Source organism: Pyrus communis, chromosome 1 (genome assembly GCF_963583255.1).
Source record: "Pyrus communis chromosome 1, drPyrComm1.1, whole genome shotgun sequence".
Taxonomy (NCBI): domain Eukaryota; kingdom Viridiplantae; phylum Streptophyta; class Magnoliopsida; order Rosales; family Rosaceae; genus Pyrus; species Pyrus communis.
Genome location: NC_084803.1, coordinates 14,756,213 through 14,778,716, shown reverse-complemented (window position 1 = coordinate 14,778,716; position 22,504 = coordinate 14,756,213). Strand labels below are relative to the sequence as shown.

At 36.1% G+C, this 22,504-nt stretch overlaps 1 protein-coding gene across 1 annotated transcript; it reads right to left on the bottom strand.

Annotated features, from left to right (window-relative positions):
* Nucleotides 1-15,112: 15,112 nt before the first annotated feature.
* Nucleotides 15,113-17,853, bottom strand: LOC137746844 (plant intracellular Ras-group-related LRR protein 4-like). The gene is made up of 4 exons (XM_068486856.1): nt 16,979-17,853; nt 15,904-16,817; nt 15,624-15,814; nt 15,113-15,455 (listed from the first exon to the last, which is right to left on the bottom strand). Exons 1-3 carry the CDS (start codon nt 17,649-17,651, stop codon nt 15,668-15,670), a joined length of 1,734 nt encoding a protein of 577 aa, XP_068342957.1. The 5' UTR covers nt 17,652-17,853; the 3' UTR covers nt 15,113-15,455; nt 15,624-15,667.
* Between the last annotated feature and the right edge of the window lie 4,651 nt (nt 17,854-22,504).

Genomic DNA, 22,504 nt, shown 5'->3' with positions numbered 1-22,504 from the left:
TGCTTTCTTGGAAAGAAAGAAAGAATTTACCTTTCAAGAAGAGAGAGAAACCATGAAATTAAAGTACATATCTTCTGATCTCAAACCAATGTAATAAGTTGGGGAAAATTTTACAGTGGTGAAATGAAGAGAGAGAGAGAGAGAGAGAGAGAGAGAGGGAGAGAAGTGATCTAAGTAAGTGCTTTTGGGTTTTAACAGTTTCCAACATGTTTGCCTCTTTTGAACCACACACAACATGTAGCCCTCTTCTTGCGCTTGGATAGTGGGCAACTGTTAACTACCTTTTTTTTTTCTTTTTTTTTTCAAATTTCTCCTCTAATACCGGTGATGTAAAGAGTGAAACAATCAATGAGAGCAAAACTCAAATATTAAAAAACTAAATAAAGAAAGTGTTTTGTGTGGTGGTTCAAAATTGGCGTTAAGATTTACTACTGAGAATGGTTTGTATAGTTGTTCAGGTATGTGTTTAGTCTCCTTGGCAAGGACGGGCCAGTATTGGACAGAATTTTCAATTTGCTTGAAATACGGGGACGGTACGTTATATGCTATCATAAAAGTGGAGGAATGTTTTTTTTTTTTTCAAATGTCCCTCCATTTATATAATGACATAGATTAATATTGCATTATGATGAGAGGTTGATAATTGAATTTGGAGTTTACTAATAAATTTTAGTTTTATTGTTAATTTTATCTTGTAGTTAATGGTATTTATGCAATAGGTAAAAAAGACAATTCACATGTAAAATTTAAGTTAGGTGTATAATGAGGTTGTACTGGTTCGAATAAAACGTTCCAAATATTAAAAATAAGCACGTATTGAACAAATCTAAAACAAATCTTAAACCAAATACAGTGCATTAAAACATAATCCATCCCTGATTTTGGGCACATTGTTTTTTCCAATACTGTTATCTGTAAAACCACCGTCCTCACCTATAAAATAACTCACGACTGAGTTGGTATGCACACAATTGCAATCCAGTCATATATCATTTTATAATTGGGAGTTTTAACGAAAAGTTTCCGGTATAATTCACTTTAACGAAAAACCACATTTTTATACTAAAAATTCAATCCTGATACTATTCACTTTACCCTTTATTTTATCTTTATCATTAAAACTCAAAATTTTCAAGTCTCTTTTATTAACTTTCCTTTTATAATTCCTTTAAGTGTTGATTCTTATTTTGAAAATGATCGAGGAGATCTATGAGGCATTTGAAGGCCGAGATGAGAACAAAGATGTTAATTTTATAGAGTCATACATGATGTGAAACCAAATCGAATCGATGATTTACCAGAGGTATACATTCCTAACATTTCATCTATCCAATCTTTCATTTTTTTTATAAACCAACATTCTTTATTATCCTTGGTTTTATGTTCTTTTATTATAAGTGACATTTTTTAATAAACGATAGTATTTACACTGAGGGAGTGAGCTAAACCTCATAATGGAAAAAAAATATCACTAGACCGTAGTACTAAGTAATGACATTTGTTTTTTTTTTTTTTTATGTAAATCAATTATACTTGAAAATAGTTAACCTTTATTGTTTTAAAAACTTCAAATACTGTTTATGAATTTCAACGTTGAAGAAATTTACCATCTCATATCTTTAGTTTCTATTATAAATGGTTCTAAGATTGATTCACCTCTTTATTTTGGTCATTTAATTTCAAAATGAATAAATATTGTCCATGAGATTTGATCTAGCACATCAATGTAATCCATGCCGTCTAATTTTATCAAATCTTCTGTTAATGTGCACATAAACAGGTTTTAGCAACCTACTGGGCTTCTACTATTCTTAAAGCAACTCCACCCCAACCATCTCCAACTCTTGGACTAAAACCTAAAATTTTTAGCCTAGAAACTGTTTTTCTGCTCAAACTCTTCTGGCCTAAATTTTTTAGCCTGAGTTATTAAAGAATAAATTTAGACTAATTTTTTTCTTTTAAAGTAATTTAAAAAAAATTATGTACACTATCATAATTTAATTTTATGAACATTTTAACCTAAAAATATTTAAATTTCGATAAATATTAAAAAAAATTACTAAATTTGGGTGAATTTTGAGTTAAATAATTTTTGAAATTATTTTAACTGTTAGATTTAAATTTGGGCCGTTAGATTTTTTTTTTACCGTTATATTTGATTATATTTGATTTCAACCGTTGGATTCAATAAATCCTGGAAGACATGCCCATGTGGGTGGGGTCCCGTTGGTGGTGCTCACACCATTTTCTGGGCTAAATTCCGGGGGAAATTTGGCTTTTGTTTGACTTTTAGCTTTTAGCCCACATATTTAGCATAGATTAGGTTAGATTTGGGAAGGGAGGAATAAAACCTAAAAAATAACATTTAGTCCAAGATTGTGTTTGATCTGAGAACGATAATAGCTCAAGCTATTGGGCAATTGGCAATTATTGTCTTAGTAAACATTAATGACTTGAGTACATCGTCACTCAGTAAAAAAAATTGCCCGTGCAGTAATTTCATTTTGCTTTTTCCTTTTTTTTTTTTTTTCCATTATTCTTTCTTCGCTCTTCCTAGAAACCCAGTAAAACCATCTCCAATGGTGGCTTATAACCTAAATTTTCCCTTCCCCCCCCCCCCCCCCAAAAATCCACTCCAACCCAAAACCTAAACCAAACCTAAAACCTAAAACTTAAAATGAACCCAAATACTAGTCACAAATTTAGCCCACAAATTGAAGTGGGACCCACGGATGAGAGTGAAAAGTGGGCTGTGAAGCCCACACCCCAAAACCCAATCTTCCTCACGCGCATGAACAGTGCAGCTGAAGCCCACCCACATGGTTTGTCCCATCTGCTATCAGTTTTACTGTAGCCCAGCGACTACTTTTCTTCATACAACGGCTCCATTTAAATGGGCTGTTGGTTAATCCAACGGTCTAGGTTCAAATTATTTTTTTTAAGTTTTATATTTATATATTTATTGAATCCAACGGCTTAGATCGAATATAATCAAATGTAACGGTAAAAAAAAAAAGATCTAACGGTCCAAATTTAAATCCAACAGCTAAAATTATTTAAAAAATTATTTAACTTAAAATTCAACCAAAAACTCTATAAATACCTATGTATTTGTTCAAACATCCACACAAAACTCACTTTTCTCCTACAATTCTTCCAATTTTTCTTTCTACCATTTCTTCTCATTTCCAAAATTTTTGAGATGGCAAAAGAGCATATTAGAGGTCGTAATTAGACCTTTGACGAAGATATTGCTTTATGTTTGGCATGGATTTCTGTTAGCGAAGATGGTGTCGTCGGCACCAATCAAAATAGAAAGGTTTTGTGGGGTGAAATCATTGATAAGTTCCATGAAAACTCCAACGCCGGTCGAAGGGAAGTTGGTGGTGTTTATGATCGGTGGAAGATTATCAACAAAGCGTGCACTTTGTGGAAGGGAAGCTTGGAGAGAGCCATGGTTGACATGCCTAGTAGAAGGGGCACCTCAGAAATTGTGAGTTTTTTTGTTGATATTTTAGTTGTCATGTACATAATAGTATTTTGCAACTAATTGTTTTTATGTATTTGTTGCATAGAGTGACAAAGCAATGGCAATTTACAAGATAAGAACTACACCAAAAAATCAAGCTTTTAAGTTGCATCATGCTTGGAATATCCTCAAGGATTGTCCGAGGTGGGGAACCGATGCGAATCAACAATGTGGAAGATTATTTCATAATGAAGCCCCACCCCCAAATGATGTCAATGAAGGTGTGAATTTTGCCGACAATGAAGGTGTCGACCAAATGAGCCCAACTTCTTCTTTTCCAAGACCCCCAGGTAGAGATAAGCAAAAGGAAGCAAAGAGAAAAGGGAAGTCCCAAGATTCGATACGTGCACAATTTGCTAGCGAAATGGCAAGAATGAACGGAAACCAGTGCCATCGGCAAGAAGAATCGGCCCAAATGTTTTTGGCCATGAAGGAAGAAAGGGATAAGGAGCAAGAAAGGTACGAAACTAATTTGATAATGGAGGACCTCGATAAATACACTCCAGAGAGGAAGAAATACTTACGTGGTAAACAAAAGGAAATTTTACGAAGAAATGCCACAAGGAGTATATTTCAAGATGATGATTCATCTCAAGACTATCACCCAAGTCCATCACCAAGTCAAGATGATGGATATCATTATTAAATTTATATAGTCTATGAGTTTTCGATTGTATTAAGTTTATGTGGTTTATTAATTGTCTTTTTTTCTTTTTTTTAGTTTATGTGGTTTATCATGATTTTCATGTATTGATTTAGTGATCTTTCAAAATTTATCGGAATTTAAATATTTTTAGGTTTAAATGTTCATAAAATTAATTTAAGATAGTCTTTTAAAGTTAATTTAAAAAAAAAATAGCCTTAATTCATTTTTTTGATAATCTGGGACTAAAATTTTAGGCCAGAATGGTTGGAGTAGAAAAACTGTTTCTGGGCTAAAACCTAAATTTTTTGGGCTAAATATTTTTAGGTTATAGATCACCATTGGAGATGGTCTAAGTTCAGTATCCGTCCCCTCCATATCCCTTCCCAGTAGAAATTTTCGTTTTATTTTTTTTTTGTCAATTGAACCCTCGTTTCCTTCGACCTTCTTCCTCCGCATTTCTCAAAATTCTCAGCCTATTTGATTTCCTCCAAAATTATAAGCCGCTGCTTTAGAGCCAAATCAAAACCCAAGACTCCACCTCTTCCACTGCCTCGACTGCGCAAGGCCAGAACGCCGTCAAGGTTTACCTCCATGTCGGCTGCAACACTCCCGAGACCAAGTGGATCGTCTTCGAGAAGACCGCCTCATCCCCCGACCACCGTCTCCTGCTGTTGAATCCTGACTTGCAAATTTTTTTTTGTCATGAAACATTAGCATGACGTCATATAGCCTCAAGCGCAAAGGCAGGCGAGAATAGCCTGATTGCTGAGTCTGGGGGAGTAAGACCCACTGATTTGGGTGGGCTGGAGCTGTTTTTGTTGGAGTAAGGGGATTGAATCATCCATTGCAAGAGCAAGTGGAAGGGATGAAGTTGCTCTTAGGCGGACATGCTTGGAATTGTGGTCGAAGTGGTATGGATAGCTTGCCATAAAAGGGGTCTAAAGTTGGTTGTACGTATGTAATTTTTTTTTTTTTTTTTTCAACATAAACTTCAGAAAATGTAAAGAGATATGAACCTAAGGAGAAAAACTTGTGTGGGGCTTGTCTTGCCACTGAATTTTGCTGTGTGGCACTACAATCCAATCAAAACTCACCGCATGACAATTCTACAATATAAAACTTTTATTACTTTTTTATATTTAAAGCTCTCATAATTATTTTTTCTATGAGATTAATCTAATGTTTTTTTTTCCCTACTCGTGTCTTCCTTTCCTTTCTTCATAAGAATATGATAAAAAAAAATTAAGCCATTCAAATTTTCTTCCCAAGTCCTTTCTATTGCTGGGAAAAAGGAAAATGGAGATGGAAGTTTGTTCCTTTTTCCTTTGTTGTGTAATATTTTTCAAAATCTATTTTTCCTTTTTTACTTTTCACCTTCCTCAATGTATATATAAAAATATAGTTTTCTTCAGGTACGTGAACTCACCTTGTATCAACAGCCGGTTTTGGTCACTGGGTTTCCAACATTTGCAATCTTAATTACTGTAGTAAGTTTTGTGTTTAAAATATCAAAACGTTCATTATTATTTATAATATTGTTAAAAATATATAATTAAATTTTAAATGAACGAACAACTCTTGTAAAAATACAGCTTTTGTAAAATATGAAATATGTGTTGGATTTTTTTTTTCCCATTTCATGATAGTGGGAGAAGATGACTTAATTGTTTTTTTCCCATATTCATATGAAGAAAGGAAAGATAGAGTGGGGAAGAAGACAGTAGAGAAAATTTGGGAAGAAAACAGAGAGAGAGGAGAAGAGAAAAAAAAAAAACCAATAAATTATTCTTATGGTGTATATTAATTAGTAAGAAATTTTTTTATAAGAGCTTTAAATTTAAAAATAAAAGATTATATTTAGACTTACCATGTGGTGAATTTTGATTGGATTGTAATGCCACTCAATAAAATCCAATGGCACGCCAAGCCCCACACAAGTTTTTCTCGAACCTAAGAGCCCAATAAATTGGCTTAAGGTGTCTGTTCAATTGAGATTTTGAAATACTTTAATGAATTAATATATTTATGGATTTTGATGGACTTATTGATTTCTAGAGATTTTATATAACTTTTGAGTGAATATCTCAAATTCTCAAATGGATATGATTTGAGAATGATTAGATACACTATGAAATATCTCAAATTCTCTAGAATTTCCTTAAATTTTTAAAACTCTTTAAAAGTAATTTATAATTTAATACATCTGAAATGTTATAAATTCCTCTATACCATATCTGCCCGAATTGCTTCAATCGGTAGAGTGAATGCCTTAATCGAAATAAGATTGAAAACAAGAAAAGGATTTGTGACACAAATGGGCATAATGTACAACAAAATTTGGATTTTGACCTATTTCATAAAATATGGCTGTAACTGAAGCCCAAAACCAATTGGGCATATTATATAAGTTTTGGGGTTCAATGGCCTATTTTGAGCGAGCCCAAGTTAAAAAAAAAAAATTTAGATTTATGACACAAATGGGCATAATGTACAACAAAATTTGGATTTGTACCTATTTTCATAAAATAAAAAGTTTGTAACTGAAGCCCAGAACAGATTTGGGCCAATTTTCATAAAAATAAAAAGGGCCTGTAAATGAAGACCAGAACCGAATTGGGCATTTTTCATAGCAAACCGACCCAAACCCGTCAGGTTTGGTATTAATTCAGCATACTCTCGTGCCGAACCGAACCGTACCGAGTTAATTCGTTTTCGGTTTTGGTAGCAGCCCTGTACCAATCCGTACAAAATTGAGCCTATGCCTACTTCTAAACAAGTATATACGTACATAAAAGAAATTATAGTATAGTGAATGTGCAAAAGATAAAATTCAAAAAATTAAAAAAAAAAAAGATAAAACTTTGTGGAATTTGTTTTCTTGTATATATCTCTTCTTTCAGCAGCTAGAAATGTCAGTATATACTGTATATTATAATTTCTAGCAAATGGTCCAATCATGGAATTAGCATTTGTGGAATCTGTATACATGGAGATAACTTCAGATGAAGTATGATTATACGGTCCAGACACGACTCGAAGTTCTTCTGTTGATCCCAGAGTTCTTTTTCGACGGCCAGACAACTCTATATCCAAGCAATGTTTGAGCTGAGACGATACAACAACATCCATTGTCGCTCTATGTTGGGAGGTGGAGGCTGTGCATGCCATTCCCATTTCTATTGATGTATATATAACTTCTGCGTTCATGACATAACAACTATGTCGGCCATTTAATAATGTGTGGACTGGTGCACCAAGTAACGTGCCGGTACGTGTAGCTGTTATACTAAAAAAAACTCTTAAGGGAACCAAGTATATGCATGAATCTGTGCCCGCCATAAGATAAGGAAGAACTAGGCTTTTTTGCTCTCTATTTCTGTAGAACTCAAAGGATCATGAGTGGACCTTTGATGAGAACAAGAGGTTTGGAGCTGTTCTTATAGATCTGATCATTGACGACGATACCCCGGACTTCTTTGAAGAACTACGCTCAAGAGTTGCTGGTGAGTACTGATGAGCAAGATGAGAAACACTTGGAAGCATTGCTTCAGGACATTTTGATGATCGAATCGGGTCTTATAACGTACGGTACCTGAGTACGAGGCTAGCATCAAAAGAAAAGTTAGAGAGAAACCAATATTTAGAAGGAAAGGTAGTAAATGGACCGAGAAAGAATAGGTTGACAGTCTGTTAATATATATTTTAATTTGGGAGATATAGGACGAAAACACATTGCATAACACATTGCCATGCTCAAAAGTACTTCCTCCGCCATAATCACAGTTCTGCAGAATATCCCATCAAAATGCTTACGGTGACTGATGATCATCATTCCACCTCCAATGTCGAATTATTGACAGCATTGGCTAATAGCCATTCTGTCACTAAAAAACTCTCAGCAGTTTTAATAACATTTGACTGTCACTAAAGATTGAAGAAATAAATTTCTTGCAGTATGTTTTTATCTAATTTTTTCTTTAGTTAATTCCTCTTTTGTCCATCAACAAATTAGCTAGATGACCTTCTAGTCCTAATTTTACAACGAGACAATTACACCGCTATTGGTGTTACAAATTCACCCAATTTGACACGTGCATAAATTTTTTTTTAATATTAAATGTTAGTTTCATGACATATCAACGTAATTATTTATCCATATTATAACGCGTTGATTAATAATACTGCTTGACGTGTGTTCGTTGAGCTCAAAATTTCTCCTGGTCATGGATCTTCAAACTGTTACATTCGTAATGAAGAGAGTACAATCAAGTAGGTCACTCTATACTTCCGCACATCAGCGTTACGAGCCCAATCGGGGCCATACTCCTCAAGCGTTGTCGTTTTGTTCACCTTGCTAATTATATTTAGGGTAAAATGCGGTTTAATCCTCTAAATTATTACTCCAGTTGAAATTGACACCCTGAATTATTTTTTTGATAAATTAACCCTCTGAAATATTTAAAATCAGTCAATTAACTCATTGCCACTAGATTCCGTCCATCATTCCGTCAAATTCAAAGGCAAATTAGTCATTTCATCATCAATTCATACTAGTCAATGATAACTACCAATAAAATTATGACACATAAACACAAAATAATGTGTAAAACATATAACATAATAAGAAAACATTAAAAATAAATAAAAACCGAACGTTTACATATAGGACAATTTCACATTGTCATTACACATTATCTTGTGTTCATATGCCATAAATTTATTGGTGGTTATAGTTGATAAGTAAGAATTGATGATAGAAAGACTAATTTATTCTTGAATTTGACGAAATAATGGATAGAATCTACAGACAAGGGGTTAAATGGTAATAATTCAAGGTGAATTTGACGAAAATAGTTCAGGAGGTCAATTTCAACTGGGGTAATAATTCAAGGGGTCAAATAGCAGTTTACCCTTATATTTATCATGTGTACTAATGGCACACCATGTGGCACAATTCTTGTCCGCGACAATAATGTTAAACATGTAAGATGGTCTTACTGCAATCGAGTCTGAATTTTCTTATTTGTAAATTAAAATTGTTTTATTTGTCTTGTAAAAAAAAATATTTTTTTTCTTTTTTTTTAGTAGGCGAGTTATTTGTCTCTAAATTTTAATTGATTTGGCTATTCATATCAAATGTCACTGGTGTGAAATTGATGTATATTTAAGTGATAAGAAAAAATAATCTAGTGGCAAACCAATTTCCATTTCACCTATTACTTGTCATATTTCCGAGAAGCTATGTTTGGATCGCATATTTACAAATACCAATGTACTTAGTTAGTGTTGACCCTAAAAACTACCAAGCCTACTTGGCGCGCAGGCTGAGTAACTAATAAGCTAACTACGTCTTTCAGTTAAATGCAGGGCGTGTCAACTCGTCGGCTGAGCTCAGCCGAGGAGTAAAATTTGTTGATGTTGCGTTGAGCGCGTTGCTGACTTCTTTATCTTGCGACTGCGGCCGAGGAAGGAACAAATCTCGGCCTTTGGATTCTCGAGCCTAAAGACAAGGCTGCTAGTTCTGCGAAGTTCACAAATCGTCGGTGCCGGATTCGATCACAGTGATTATATTCGTAAGAGTATAAGCATGTTAAATCAACACCAGACTGTACGGACATAAGTATTCAAAGGTGATGTATGTCTTGATGGTGAATGTGGTTTGGCTGTCAGAATGCCGAACTCTGAAACTCACTTGTGAGTATCCAATCATAAAATCATTCGGTGTTCAATACGCCGAATGTTGTAACTCGTAACACCTTACTTCGCCGAGAAGGTTAATAAGATGACCTCTGCCAATAAGGATTCAAAAATCCTTCTCGACCGAGACTTGGATAAGTAACCAGTCGGCCTTGACGCAATGCTGTTTATCCACACTGAAGGTGCTCTTCGGTCGGTTGATTCTACGGCAATAGTGCTGTTTATCCAAACTGAAGGTGTTTGCCGGTTGCCTTCACAGTGATGGTTATCCAAACTGAAGATGTGTCGGCGAGAAAAAGAAAATAAAAAATCTCAAGATGTTTGAGAGGTTTTGCGCAGGGCAATTGTGTGTTGAATTGGAGGTCCTTTTTGTTGTTACCACTGCCTCTATTTATAGATTTTGTAATGCTCAGCCACTGAAATAAAGTATTCCAGTTGCATTATAACTCTCAACGTCTATATATTGTGATAAAGAACATTTTTTATAATATCCCTCAAAGTCAAGATTCCTCGGGTCAATGTCGTGTGCTCCTTTCATCTTTGCAGAACACCAATCTAATCCAAAGATTGGTTATAATATTTAAATGTCGTGGATCTCTGTCATCCAAATTCCATGTACCAATGACATTCCAATTTGCATCATTATCCTGACTGCACTGTTATCCCAAAACCATGCATCTTGACTATTCAAACCTCATCTTAATGCACCATCACCATGTTGCTGCTCAATTTGATAATAGGAGTCCCAATTCCATTTGAATTATACTGCTTGCTCGGAAACTTACTTTGCATCTTATTATCTCGTATAAGAAAATATCAAGATAATTTGTTAAACGATAATTATTATGATAAAAATCTGTTGACCCTAAAAAACTACCAAACCTACGTGGCACGCAGGCCGAGTAACTAATAAGCTAACTACGTCATTCGGTTGAATGCGGGGCGTGCCAACTCGTCGGCCGAGGAGTAAAATTTGTTGATGTTGCGTTAAGCGTGTTGCTGACTTCTTAATCTTGCGACTGCGGCCGAGGAAGGAACAAATCTCAGCTTTTGGATTCTAGAGCATGAAGACAAGGCTGCTAATTCTACGAAGTTCACAAATCGTCGGCGCTGGATTCGGTCACAGTGATTATATTCGTAAGAGTATAAGCACGTCGAATCGACACCAGACTATACGGACACAAGTATTCAAAGGTGATGTATGTCTTGATGGTGAATGTGGTTCGGCCGTCAGAATGCCGAACTCTGAAACTCACTTGTGAGTATCCAATCATAAAATCACTCGGTGTTCAGTACGCCGAATGTCGTAATTCGTAACACCTTATTTCACCGAGAAGGCTAATAAGATGACCTCTGCCAATAAGGATTCGAAAACCCTTCTCGACCGAGACTTGGATAGGTAACCAATCGGCCTCGATGCAGTGCTGTTTATCCAAACTGAAGGTGCTCCTTGGTCAGTTGATTTTGCGGCAACAGTGCTGTTTATCTAAACTGAAGGTGTTCGCCGGTTGCCTTCACAGTGCTGTTTATTCATACTGAAGATGTGTCGGCGGGAAAAAGAAAATAAAAAAATCTCAAAATGTTTGAGAGGTTTTACGCATGGCAGTTGTGTGTTGAATTGGAGGTCCTTTTCCCCGTTGCCACTGCATCTGTATTTATAAGGACGAGTATTTGGTTCTATATGTGTTTCTCGCAAAACATCCGTAGCTGGCCACAATTTGAATCTCTCGAAGATAAGCACTTCATAAAAACTCTTGATAACCATCCCATTTAGCCGTTTAACAGTGACCCATCCTCATTGGCTATTTGCTATTGGATTTGATGGAATCAGACCAATTTGCATGCACATGAAACTCTTTCTATAGCATCCTAAGGAACCATGCAATGTTAGGGCCCATGTTTGCGTCCAAGTGCATGCATTGCCAAAATTGAAACACTTTAGCCCCTGCCCCTGAAGAATATGCTAATTATTAGCATAAATTTATGTGCTACTAATCATTCCAACTCGGAATATGCCGCATCATTATCTTTTTGTGATCATCAGATATCACCATTAACCAAAAGATAACCTTCATGCACGGTTAACCGACTCCAAGCATACGTCAAAATGCCGAGAATCCCAAATCAAATTGAACTGCATGCTCACTTCCAAGTTGGAGATAAAATTTGCATCCTATTTATCCCGTATAAGAAAATTTGAAGATAATTCATATTAAAAGATAAATATTATGATAAAAACCATAGTATTATCCTTTAACAATAACGAAATTATCTTCACTTTTCCATCCAACGGTTGGGAGCTATGTTCACTCAATGGCCTTGATTGCACAGGCCGATGATGTAATTTTGGGTCCAAACAAAATCATAATATTATCTTTCAATAATAACAAAATTATCTTCACTTTTCATCCGACGGTTGAGAGCTATGCTCACTCAATGACCTTGATTGCACGGGCCGATGGTGTAAATTTGGGTCCAAACAGTTAGAAATAAACTACATAATATTATTAGGTTAAGAGTTTGGAGATACACCATACGATCCAAAACAAAATTTGAGAAAAACTTTTTTCACGTAGTCATTAGCAAATCTCTCTACTGCATTTCATCTGCTCATTTTAAATCTCTTTATTTAATTTTTAGTTGTCAATTTCTAATTAATTTACTCTAAATCCCGCACGAAACATGGCAAAATTATGACTTTATATTTGAAACGATTGACATTGAAATTAACTTGTTATTTGAGATTATAACTCATTAGTGCTCTGTCGTATCAAGATAAATACACGTAGGCAATGACAAGTATTATATGAAAGAAGATTGGGATTTGTAGTGCTTTACATATTTATTTATTCAACAGGATCCTCTTCAGATCTTTTTGATGAGGATCTTTGGGATTCGTAAATCGTGTTCGTTCATCGTACATCGTACAGTCATTTTTTGTCATTTTCTGTTTGCATTTAATTTTAAATAAAATTATTTAAAATAATTTCTGATCGCATGATATACGATGAACGGATATAATTCACGTATTCTTGAAATCATCACAAAGAAAATCCAAGATCAAGATTCTTTATTTATTTATTTATTTATCATGATTCTCGTGTTACAACGGCATTGACATTTGACAGTCACCAAACAAATATAGAGAGTTAGCCACGAACGCAATGCAAGAAAAGTTTACAATTTCTCACGTGAAGAAAAACCCACCCAAATAATGTTTTAATATTTTCCAGTCAATTGTATTTGGAGCCACATCCATTTCCTTTTGACTTCGATAAATGCCAAGGGACTCCGCAAAAATGAATTTTCAGGGACTTTCTGATACATAATACTTCACAATTTAAAATTAATTTTTATGCTAATATTAAAAAATATTGTACAAAATATGTGAGGTAACAGATACTCCATGAAGAGTCTCATTTTAAAAGACTCCCTTTAGCATTTCTTTTTTGACTTTTGTTTTGTGTATGATTCAAGAGAGGCAAAGACATATCAAAACACGAGCTCCTAAGATTAGTTAATCCATCTAGTTCGAAATCCGAACCGTTAAAATTTGATCCAACGGCTACAGTTATTATCACTTTTAAAGGGGCCTCTTATTTGTAGCCGTTAAATCAAATTTCAACAGCCCGGATTCCGAACTAGGTGAATTAGGTGGAAGGGGATCTGGAGAAGATCTGTATGTGTGACAAGCAAACAGTTTCACTAATGAAGGGGCGTTTCGTTTCACTTGGTTATGCATTCGGAGTAACGAATGCTCCTTCTACGTTCTGCACCTTCACACAATGAGCTATTTTAGCATACGCTACTCATAAGTGACTGGTAGGCATAGACTCCATTGTAGACGTATATACACTCAGGGATTGGCTATAATGGGTTGGTAAGAAGAGTCGTAGAGCGCACGGTATGATACAACCTACTCCAAATTACCAAAAGTCCATACTAAATTTCTCAGATCTAGCCTACTTCTAAACCACTGTCCTCCTACCTAGATGGCTCGACCCACATCAAATTTAGCGGCCAAGTATGGACCTGATTGTAAATTTAAACCCAATCAAATCGGTAAATGATCTTTCAAATTTCGTAGTGCGTGGACGATTATTCCTAGCATAATCAATATCACCTTATAAATTACACATCATTAATCACATCAAACAATATATCTTGTATAATTCAATTGATATAATCATATAGTTTGATTTCACATGGGCAGAGAGCCCAATGCTGGCCAAAAAACTCAGTCGAATTTAATACTGCCCTTCACATATGCTTAGGTTTGGGCGCAGGATGCTCTTGTTCCCTATTTCTCAACCCCCCCCAACATGCATGCCTCGCCACCTCATCCAGGGGTCCTGTAAATTTGACAAATGCCAGATTGATATATATTTTTTGTCCGAAATGCCAACCACCTGAAATCTACTGGGCCACCACCGCCGCTACACCCACCGGTCTTTTTCATCGCTGGTAGGGCCGGTCTCAAGGAAGTCAGGGTCCCAGGAATGGGGAGGTCTTGAATGTACCTTCCTGGAAGCTAGGGTCTGTATTTTTCAATTCAACCCATGAAAGATGCGCTGTAAAGGAGTGAGGGGGGCATGTGATGGAGCTGAATCAGCTGGTGGTGATATGATCATAGCTGGAACGGGAAGATTAACAATAGAAAATTTCTGGTGTAACCGTCACACAGCCCTGGTATTACCAATCACTCATGTTATAGCACGTGTCAAGTCGTCCACTCTTCTCATAACTATAACCGTAAGGCGTTGACTGCCACACCAAACAATTTCTAGAAAGAAAAAAAAAAAAAAAATACAGGTCTCCCCAAAGTTGACCATGGAAGGGGCTGACCGGAAGGTTAAGGAAGTTGCAGATCTGATGACTGGAAGGTTAAGGGAGTTGCTGATCTCATAATTACCCTAAAATCTCAAGATTTTCTAACCATGCGACTCTCAACAGTATGCAATACACTACAGTAAGTTTTGAAAATAACCAACAAGCTATTGGGAGCAAAGTCAGATATAATCTGAGTTGCAATCATAAAGAAGAGTCTTCTGCTCAGATATAATCTGTGGAGAGCAATTGGGAGCAAAGTCAACAAGCTATTAAGTATTAAGCAACAATCAGGCATCTATCCGGATTTGGGTCAAGATCCTCCATCCTACAGATAAGATCAAGACTTTCGGTACCCAGATCACGTCGAAAGTCAGAATCTGAATATTTTTACTAAATCAGCAACAATGGAGTAAACATAAGATGCTAGATTCTATTTGAGTGGAAACAAATTCAATTACAAGTGGTAGAAAGGATACACATACGGAGACATCATGAACAATGGATTGGAGGTGATTTACAGAGTAAAAGTTTTTTCGTTTCTCCTATATGCCGGCTGAATTGTACACCTCATTTTGACTCAAAGATAACAGAAATACAGATGGATCAAAAGATAAAATTGTAACAAAAACAAATAAAAAACAGATATACAATTTTGGTATTGAAGAGTCAATGGAACGATTTGGAAACCCACCATCTTAGTTGATGTTGATTCGTAGTCTCTTTTCTCATCTAGCCTGCTAACAGCTGGTATTCCTGTTTGAAAGAAATAAGAAAGGTATGTGAGTGGCACAAAAATGTGACAGAAAACCTAATCAAATCATCCCTAGTAGTACTCGTTACATATATGTGGAGGTAAAATGCATGAATTCTACTTTTCCGGCTCATAAGTAAATTCGCCAAGATATTGTTTTGGTAACTTACTCGATAGAAATTTTCACATCTCTAGTCAGGGATTCAGTGATTAATCAGGCTTTTACATAATCTTCACCATTGCGCTTCCTTTTGTTTGACCTCGAGAAGCAGCAGATTTGAGCCCAAGTCTTTTTCTGCTTAACAGGTTGTGCTTTAACATCTCTTTTTACGACCAGCTCAGCCATGTATTGAACAACAGCCTAAGATGCATCATGGGAGCACAGTTAGCCTTGAGATAGAAGTTACAAACCTATTGGATAAAGAAGTCAAAACAACAGAAGAAACTTACTTGCGCCCCCTTTTCAGCTATGTGTCTTGGTGGGACTTCAAGAGGGTTTTCTTCAACACGTAGAACACGTAGTCGAGTGAGCATCCTGAAAGAGTCTGGGAGAACCCGTATCTGGTTGTTGCTGATATCCAACTCTTCAAGCATCTCGAGGTTCCCAATAGACCTTGGCAGGGATCGCAGATCAGCAAAATTGTTTCCAATGTTCATCTTAACAAGTGAGGTGGCAAAACACAAGTTCTCAGGCACAGACTCAAGCTCATTGAAACTCACATCCAGCTCCCTCAGACTCAATAGAGACGACACGGTTGTGGGCAACTGTTTGATGTTATTGTAACGCACGGACAAAACCTCCAAGCTCTCAATCTTTCCCACAGCTTCAGGAAGTGCTTTAAGCCGGTTATAATCTGCACGCAGCTCTTTGAGTGAGGTACAATGACCAATAGTATGAGGAATTTCGTCAATATCATTGGTCTCAACATTCAATGTCTTGAGGCTAGCAAGGGATCCAATTGTGTCAGGAAGCACAGCGAGCCTGTTTGAGCTCAAATCGAGCTCTTCAAGAAGCACCAATCGGCCAAAGGTAGCCGGCAGAGCAGTCAAGTCGTTTGCTCTAAGGTCTAGTGAGACAAGGCTAAGAAGATCTCCGATAGTGTCGGGCAGCTGAGCAATCCTGTTTGAGTGCAAATCCAATTTGGTCAAGGAGGAAAGACCTCCAATGGTGGTTGGGAGGACCAGAATCCGGTTTTCGGACAAATCAAGGGAGACCAATCTAGAAAGCTTTCCTATCGAGTCAGGCAGCCATTCGATTTGATCCATCAACTTGTTCCGAAGATTAACATCCTTAGTGCCTTTATTTGCGAACACTTCAATTAAACTCGCCAACTTTATTAGACTCAATTTTTCACCCTCTTGACCTATAGAACCCAACACACAAACGATCAATCAAACAAACGAAACCCACATTACCCAATAACGCAAAGAGCCCGAGAAACAATTCAAACCAATAAATCAATAAACGATTCAAACCTATAAATCAATAAAAATACGATAAATTTATAGTGTATCGAAAACCCACCTCCAACTCCACCTCCTCCGGTTGAATTGAGAGCGGAAACCGACCTCAGAGACGAATCCACTATCTGGGGAGTTGCAGAAACAGCAGGTCCAGCCCCAATTCCATCCAAGTAGAATGCTTTCTTGGGCTTGCTGACCACGAAACTGTCATCTCTGCTGACTCTGGCTGAAGCAGTTTTAGCAACACCTCCCCTGTCAGTGTTGAACACATACGCAGCAGCAGAACCAGAAGAAGAAGGAGAGGGCCTGTGAGGAAGAACCCCAGAAACGGAATTCGACTTCGAACTCAAATTCACCGCCGCCGCCGAAGAGGAAGAAGTGGAATTGGGAGAGGAGACGCAAGTGGAGGCTCTCTGAATCAAATCGTCGAACAGATTATGTAGGTTCTCAAGATCGAGCAACTTATGGGCCTCCCGCATCTCCTCCTTGCCGTTGAAGTAGACCAAATTCCTCTGCATCTCCTGCAGCACCATGAACAGCTCCTCCGGAACTTGCAAGCTCTTGGTCTGCCTGGCAATGGCGTCGAGCCTGGCCTGCTCCGCCATCTCCACATTCCGAACCAGCGTCACCGCCGCTTCCACCTCATCGACGGCCGGCCTCGGCGGCAAAGATCTGTGAATTCTCATGATCTCTTGCACCACTTGGTCCACTGACTCAAACGCCGTCGTTTCCATTTTCCTCCGCTGCACACAAAAACAAAATCAAATTTTGATTTTTGGGTGTGAAAGTGTGAGTGGAGGAGGAGAGTGGTGGGTGTGGAGAGTAGAGAGGTGGGGGTCGTTATGGAATTTGGACGCAAGAAATCAAGACACTCTTGCGTCGTCCTCTCACAAATCCAGCTATTTCCATGCGCACTCTCTTCTTTCTCTCTCTCAATCTTTTTGTGGCTGAATTTTTATTTATTTTAACTTTATACTAGCCATCATGTACGCGCTCACGTGTGCATAACACATTTTTTAAATGACGGTACGTTACACGTGACTTACACATTTTAAATGTATTTATATGCATAAATTGACAAAAAGAAAGTCGAATATTTAAAGTAAATGAATAATAAATAATATTTAATAAACAATTGATTGAATCATATTATTGCTAGCCTATTGTGAAGCTAAGATCACCCCTAAAAAAAATCATTTAATAATTAATTTAATCACATTATTATCCGTGTGCGAAAGACATTTTTTATAAAAAAAATATATTTAATAAACAATTGATTGAATCACATTATTGTTAGCATATTGTAAGGTACTAATTTTTTTTTTTTTATAAAATGAACTTTACTAATTTATCACCGGCACTATGCACCACTACAAATGTTTTGAACAAAATATTCATTATTTTTTATTATATTTTTATTTCCCCTTCACGTGGGCACCATAAACTTTCACTCATCATTCCATTTTTTTTATTCTTTTCTCTTTTGCCACTTATATTATATTATATTTTATGATGACCAAATTATCAAATTACCATTGCATTATTTGATATATTATATTGAGTTGCTTTTAGATTTTTTTTTGGTTGAGGGGCAATTTTATCCTAATGTTTTTTGTCGAAGTCGTGACCACAAATTGGGGCTCTGCCTTTATATATAAGAGATGTAATAAAAGGGGAAAGGAAAAATGGTGGTGCTACCGCCATACTCATTTTACCTCACATACACATTTTTAATTTTATATCATCAAATCGAATGAAATGAAACGACTACGGGACAGAGGTTCAGGGCTGAAGGAGTAGATGAAGACCTATGAATACTGTGAAAGAGACTCTAAGAAAAGACTTAGGGCTTGTTTGTATGTGCTTTTAAAATAGCTAAAAAGGCTTTTAGAGAAAATGTTTTTGGGTACCAAAAACACTTTAAGTGCTTTCTGCAATAAGCAATAATTATGTGCTTCTTACAGGAAACACTTTAAGTGATTTTTCAAGATTTACTTGCATTTTTACTAAGGATTGGTTCCAAAAACATTTTCACTAAAAGCGTTTTCAGTTATTTTAAAAGCACATCCAAATGAGCTCTTAGAGTACTTGGATTTAACGAAAGACGTGACACAAAATCGAGTGCAATGGCATTTTATGATTCATATAGCAGACCCCACTTAGTGAGAAAATGTTTTGTTGTTGTTGTAGATCGAATGAAATCAAGAAAATCAATTAACAAAAACTAAAGTAGTGTATAAGAAATAAAAATGCACATGTGAATATCACTGCCCAAGAAAAATGAAAATTTTGGGATAATTAACCATTGTGACATTTATTAGACTCATTTCTTAAGGTATCGATGATTTTATGTGGCACCAATTTAGTTTTCAAGTAAGAGCAAAATGAGTCTAATAAATGTCACGTCACATAAAATAATAGTTAAGTTGATAGTTTAACGGACATGGATCAAAAGTGTCGCATTTTGTAAATGTCGGCTAATTTTTAAATGACATGACGAAACCTTAACTCTCCAAATCACAATACCACTTGTTCCAAATCACAACGGGGCAGAGTAATTAACTCCAAATATATATATATATATATATATATATATATGTGTAAACAAAAACACTATTTTTACTATATATTTGTATAATCATTTGTACTATTTTTTTAATAGAGATTAGACTCATGTATGTTGATGGGTTATATTTTTAATAAAAAAAATATACAAATATATGATAAGTGTAACGTTATTCATGTGAACTGTAGTTTCCTCCTTGCATGTAATAAATGAATTAACAATTAAACCTGGGTTATTAGTTTTGTGCAAAACTGCTAAACGCCGTTGTTTAGGCCTTAATGAATCAATTAAACCGCAATCATTTATTGCACATAGTTTCCATGGGACCCACCTAATTCAATTCTCTCCCTAGTCCCCACACCTTGTCCAAAACAAGACGGAAACGAGCGGCATACGCGTCAATTGGAAGCTCCGACGACTGCGCCGCCCTCGTGGGTGAATTTGACCCATTAATTTTGTACTTTCTAGTTAAATTAAAAAGGCATTTTATAAGATTACTTTTTTTATCTTACACAAAATATTGCAGGACATGTTGACTTATTTCCGCTCAAACAGTTTCAGTATGACATGAGACGACAAAATATACTAGCTCTATATTTAAACAGTACGTTAAAACAGGTCGGTGACTTCAAAATATGTATTCGTGATTCTGTATGAGTTCAAATTTGAAATAAGAATTCTAAACATTTGCTCTATTGAACCAAACTCTTGGAATTGTAGGAAATAATTTTTAGAAGAAAAAGTTGATTCCATTTTATCAGAAGTACAGCCTTTAGAGATTTAAATCGTAAATGTATTACAAGTCGGTCCATAAATTGACTAAAAAGTGGCCTTTTTAATGCATAAATAAAACACCATAGAGCAAGAAAAAGAAGAAAAGTATCTGTTTTTTTTTTTTTCATTTGGATTTCGTGGGGGAGGGTGGTATGGGTGGTCATATGGGAGTCCTTGGTGGGTTATAACTTGTGGAGCTGGAGAGATTTTTCAATTTACTTGGAATGAAATGGTACATTATATATCGTTAACAAATGATAAAATGTTTTTGTTAAAGGGAAGTGTTATTGACACTCTACAATCTCATTCTACACTCCTCATAAATGTATTTTTTTCTTTCTTAATATAGAAAGTTTGAAGTATAGAATGAGATTTTTAGAGTGCTAATAATAATTTCCTTGTTAAATGATTAACAACTTAAAAAATAAAATTTCCTTCGATCTATAATAACACGCGGTGTAGAGGATTGGGTCCATTGGGTTGGAGGCGCAGTAAATGCAGTGCCGAGGTGTCCACGTGTGGTGCATGACACGTGTTGCTGCTTTATGGGCTGTGGGTTGGAATTTGATCGTCCAACAGCATCCAGCTGGCATTGCAAAGCAGCTGGTCACGGCATAACCGTTTTTGCATCTACTCCTACCAGCTAAGCCTTCTGGGGGCTATCTTTTATGGTGATGGTTTTTTGGTGTTTCATGGAGGATGTATGGGATGATAGATGATGGGCGGATGGATGGATGGATGGATGGGCGGTTGGGTCGGTTTTCTAGTAACTGCCACTATCATAGTGTGTGTGTGGGGAGTGAGGACTCATCTCCTATCACTCATCACATGATCTGCATTTCTCTTGTCCAATGTGTACTTCACATTTTTCACTCGTTGACTATGACCCTATGATTTCTCCCTCATGCAATATGCACTTTGAGTTTCTGAACTGAGATGTTGCGATAATGGTATTTCAAATAAATTATGTATTGTTGTGCGAGAATGTTAAATTATATGATATTATTTATGATAAGTTTTAAAAATTGTTACTGTGATAATACATAGTGTACGTAAGTTTCTTAGCCTTGACACTCTTCTTTAGTGTTCTTTTTTTTTTTCTTTCTTTCTTTTCTAACAAACATATTATATACTCTAATGGGTGGGGAAGTGGGCTAAGCGTCACAATGAACTAGCAATAATGTGGTTTAAATTCGCATTTGGCGAGAATCGAACCTAAAACCTCTCACTTACAAATGAAGAAAAATATCACTACACCGTAGTACTAAGTGTTTGTAGCAAGGAAATCTTCCCCAACAACTTGGTGTGCATGTTACAACTACTGTCTCATATCAATGACCACGACGGGGTGCGCGGTTGGCTAGTACACTATGAAGAATTTAGGGATTCCAAAACGGTACTAGGCTGGAGTTACTTTAATAACTAATTTGAGAGTTGTTTGAACTTTAAATAGTCATAACCATGAACCAAACTGTAATTGTTAACTTGGGCTAAAATGATTGGACTTGGGTCTTGCCTACAACTTAAAGATTCTTGGGGTACTCTTGACAAGTTTGGGCCACTCGAGCCCACGCTACTCTTTAGTCACGGACCCAGCCTCGGCCCGGAAATAGATTCTTGTGGCCCATGGGCTAGAACTATTTTATTATTATTTTTTGAAATTAAATGTAATTCCACTTTTGTCCTAAAATGGAATAGTAATTTCAGGTAAATATTTAGCAACGTCTCATGAATAGGTCTTTAGTGAGGGCAAAACTGAAATTAGAATGCAAAGTGGAACGAGGTTCAATACCAACAGAGGCATTACTAAAGTTTTACCAAATAATTTTGCCTTGGGCTTGAAATTCAAATGTAATCATATTTTAAACGAAAACTAACGAAAAGTTCAAAATTTTTTTTGTTTTAATGAAAAATGACAAATAAAGGTGTAGTGAATAGTACTAGGGAAAGGTAAAAATGTGGTTTTTCGTTCAAAGTGAACAATACCTTGAAGTGTTATGTTAAAACTCTATATTTTAAATTACTTTACATGTATTTATTATTGATACATTGCATTTGATTAACGATCATCAATCACTTATTTTTTTCGTTGTCTGTTTGCTCAGGTTTTTTGTTTGGTAGTCAGTTGCGACTAGATATCATGTAAGTGGAGGGGGGTGATTTCCAAGATTGCTGAAAGAATTTGCAGAAGAGAAATCAACAGAAAAAGTGTTGGAAATATTCGGCGATACGGATGCTACTTCTCTT